The following is a 3,454-nucleotide window of genomic DNA, read 5'->3' on the forward strand; positions in this document are numbered from 1 at the left end:
CAGACGGTGATTGCAGCCATTAAATTAAAAGACGTTTATTCCCTGGAAGAAAAGTTATGACCAACCTAGATAGCATATTCAAAAGCAGAGATATTACCTTGCCAACAAAGGTCTGTCTAGTCAAGGCTATGATTTTACCCGAGGTCATGTATGGATGTGAGAGTTGGACTGTGAAGAAAGCTGAGCGCCCAAGAATTGATGCTTTTGAACTGTGGTGTTGGAGAAGACTCTTGAGAGTCCCCTGGACTGCAAGGAGATCCAACCAGTCCATTCTGAAGGAGATCAACCCTGGGATTTCTTTGGAAGGAATGATGCTAAAGCTGAAACTCCAGTTCTTTGGCCACCTCATGCGAAGAGTTGACTCATTGGAAAAGACTCTGATGCTGGGAGGGATTGGGGTCGGGAGGGATTGGGGTCAGCATGAGAAGGGGACGACAGAGGATGAGATGGCTGGATGGCATCACTGACTCGATGGACGTGGGTCTGGGTGAACTCCGGGAGTTGGTGATGGACAGGGAGGCCTGGAGTGCTGCGCTTCATGGGGTCGCAAAGAGTCAGACACGACTGAGTGACTGATTTGATCTGATCTGATCTGATATCTATATTATATAATATGATGCTCTGCAAGCTGCTGTAGTCATGCATGATCTCCTCTTCTTAATTACAATGATTGCAAGCCTGGGCATTCATTGTTTGTCAGCACTCGGATGTGAAATGGGACAGAAGAGTAGATGTCTCAGATAAATACCAACTCACCTCCCTGCTTCTCATTCATGAGTTACTTTGATCCATGAACTTGCACTCTTTTAGACCTTGTCTGTATTTTCTTTTCTACTTGTTTATTTGCCTTTGGTTCTTTTATATTAATTCATCTATTGCAGCAATGAAACCAAATGGAAGATTGGCAGCTACATTCCACATGAACATGAGACAGTGTACAGAATTTGAGTCACCGTCTTCTGTGGTGTTGACAAGTACTAAGTGTCTGCAGTTTGCAGATATTAATTTTTGTAAGAGTGCATTATACCATTATGTCACAGAAAGATCTGGCATGTTTATCTTAACTTTATTTTATAAAGAGAAAGAGCAATGAGCAACTGACAAGTGAGACTGAACACTCTGGACCAATGAGACAGAAAATGTGACATGAGGATGATTCTAGGTCACGTGGTCTAATAAGTGCAATTCTACATTTAGGGGCAACAGGAGTGAATATCCTGATCCCCCTCAAAGTCTAATACATAAAACTCAATATCAGATTTCAAAAGAATAATATTTTATTCCTGATATAATGTCATTTAAATATAAACCACTGAATAGACTCTGACTTTCAGATGGACTGATTGTTAAAAATCATTTCATGTTGAAGTAATTTTATTGATAGAAAAACCTAAGTAGAGCCCTGCAACTCAGTAATAGAAAAAAAAAAAAAAAAAAGCAGAGATACATTAATTACTTTGGATAAGATTGCTTTTCACCCAGAAAGCCTAAGATCTGTGACTGCTTTAAAATAGTCACTAGATTCTGGATGGAGCAAAGTAAGAATGGGCTAAATTAATGACCAATCTGTAGATTACAAGAATGTTTCATAGGCTATACTAAATTATATCTTAAACAGGATGGCAAAATTATTTTACTGAATCAATATATGTCAACTTGTTTAATCTTCAGTTTCCCTCAGTTCACACCTTTAATATTAATTCTTTCTTCATGCCTTTTTTCAGGATCTGCCAAACTTAATGATCAGGGAAAGAAAAGTACACCAAGTAAAGGTGTGTGGTGAGCCAGACTTCATCTGTACACAGACCACATGGTCGATGAACTTGACACCCTACTTCCTGTATGGGGAGGAGTCACATAGGAAGCCAGGTACTGTGTATTTGTGCTGCCAGGCACTCAAAGACACTGAACTCTCAGCTTGAGGCAGAATTAAACACATTTGAGCAGGGGAATCCACGCCTCATGCCGCTCTCCAGCCTGCTCTGTGTGTTCCTGGCCTTTACCTTCTCTGGTAGGGATGCTTCCAAACATGAGTGCGAGTGTTCAGGGTGAAAGGCCTGCACACAGGCACTTGGAGCTTCACAGGGACTAGGGGAGGAAAGAAGGACTGGGGAAAGGCAAGCATCTTAGGATTTCAGTTTGGTTTGTAAATATTTGGGTCCAAAATTTGCCTAATTTCTACAGTATTTTGTTTACTATTTCAGCTCTGTTTTCTTATTTTTTTCCACAGGATCTGGTGTGGCCCAGAATGTTACTCAAGACCAGCCAGTCATAATCAGTCAACTGGGAAAGGTAGCCACCCTTAACTGTTGGTATGAAATAAGTAGGAATGTGCATGACTACTGGATTTTTTGGTACAAGCAGCTTCCCAGTGGAGAGATGACTTACCTCATTCGTCAGTATTCAGAAGACAGGAAAGAAAGGGACGGCCGCTACTCTGTAAACTTTCAGAAAGAATGTAAATCCATCAACCTCACTATTTCATTCTTAAAACTGGAACATTCTGCAAAGTATTTCTGTGCTCTCTGGGAACACACAGTGTTTGAAGTAATAGGAAAAGCTGAACAAAAACCCCAGAGGTTAATAAGAGAGAGTCCCTCTGCTGCAGGACCCCAGCTGAAATGCATACCTGCAGACCTCAGACAAGAAATGATAGTCCTGTGGTTTCTTAATCTGTGATCTGGAACACAGGAATTAATTCTAAATGAAAGCTTCTTCTATGTCATTTGGATTCAGGTGTTCAGAATAACTTCCTACTAATACATTCTCCTCTTGAATTTTTGAATTTACATCAATCATACAGAACATGTGTAACCTTGTCTAAAGTTATAAACTAGCTCCATAATAATGTAAAGCGACAGTTTCACTAAAATACACTCATATCACACACCAGGGTCTAGTTATCTGGAATCGTGATGGAAATAATTTCCTGAATCCTTTCTTCTTAGACTTATGTCACTTAAGGTGCAATTAGACAAGCAGAGCCACCAGTGGTATGGAATAAGAAATTAGTTATAAAGATTAGAACTCAGGCAATTACTAGATTTGGTGGAAGAGTGTATACAAAGCTGTTATCTTCATATCTGGTGTTGAGAATAAATTCATTGTTAATCAGCTAGAGTAATAGTTGTAGAACAAAGCTGGAAATAGACTGAAGTGTGGACAAATGGTGACTCATAAGGGCATATTAGAACCATGAGGATAATGGAACCCACAAGACACACTAAAACTTGTCTACGTCTCACCTTCTTCAGTCTCACAGTAGTGGATGACCTTGGGAGAAGTGTCATTTGACATCATGCTTAAAATTGGCTTAAAACTCAACATTCAGAAAAATAAGATCATGGCCTCTGGTCCCATCACTTCATGGCAAATAGATGGGGAAACAATGAAAACAGTGATGGACTTTGTTTTTTGGGCTCCAAAATCATTGCAGATGGTGACTATAGTCATG

The 3,454-nt window shown here is 40.0% G+C and overlaps 1 gene segment (V, D, J or C); it reads left to right on the top strand.

The window, feature by feature from the left end:
- Positions 1–1,962: 1,962 nt before the first annotated feature.
- LOC123328135 lies at positions 1,963–2,722 on the top strand. The segment is given in 2 exon segments: positions 1,963–2,011; positions 2,231–2,722. Coding segments are annotated over 2 exon segments (498 nt in total).
- Positions 2,723–3,454: the final 732 nt, after the last annotated feature.

Source organism: Bubalus bubalis, chromosome 11, assembly GCF_019923935.1.
Source record: "Bubalus bubalis isolate 160015118507 breed Murrah chromosome 11, NDDB_SH_1, whole genome shotgun sequence".
NCBI lineage: Eukaryota > Metazoa > Chordata > Mammalia > Artiodactyla > Bovidae > Bubalus > Bubalus bubalis.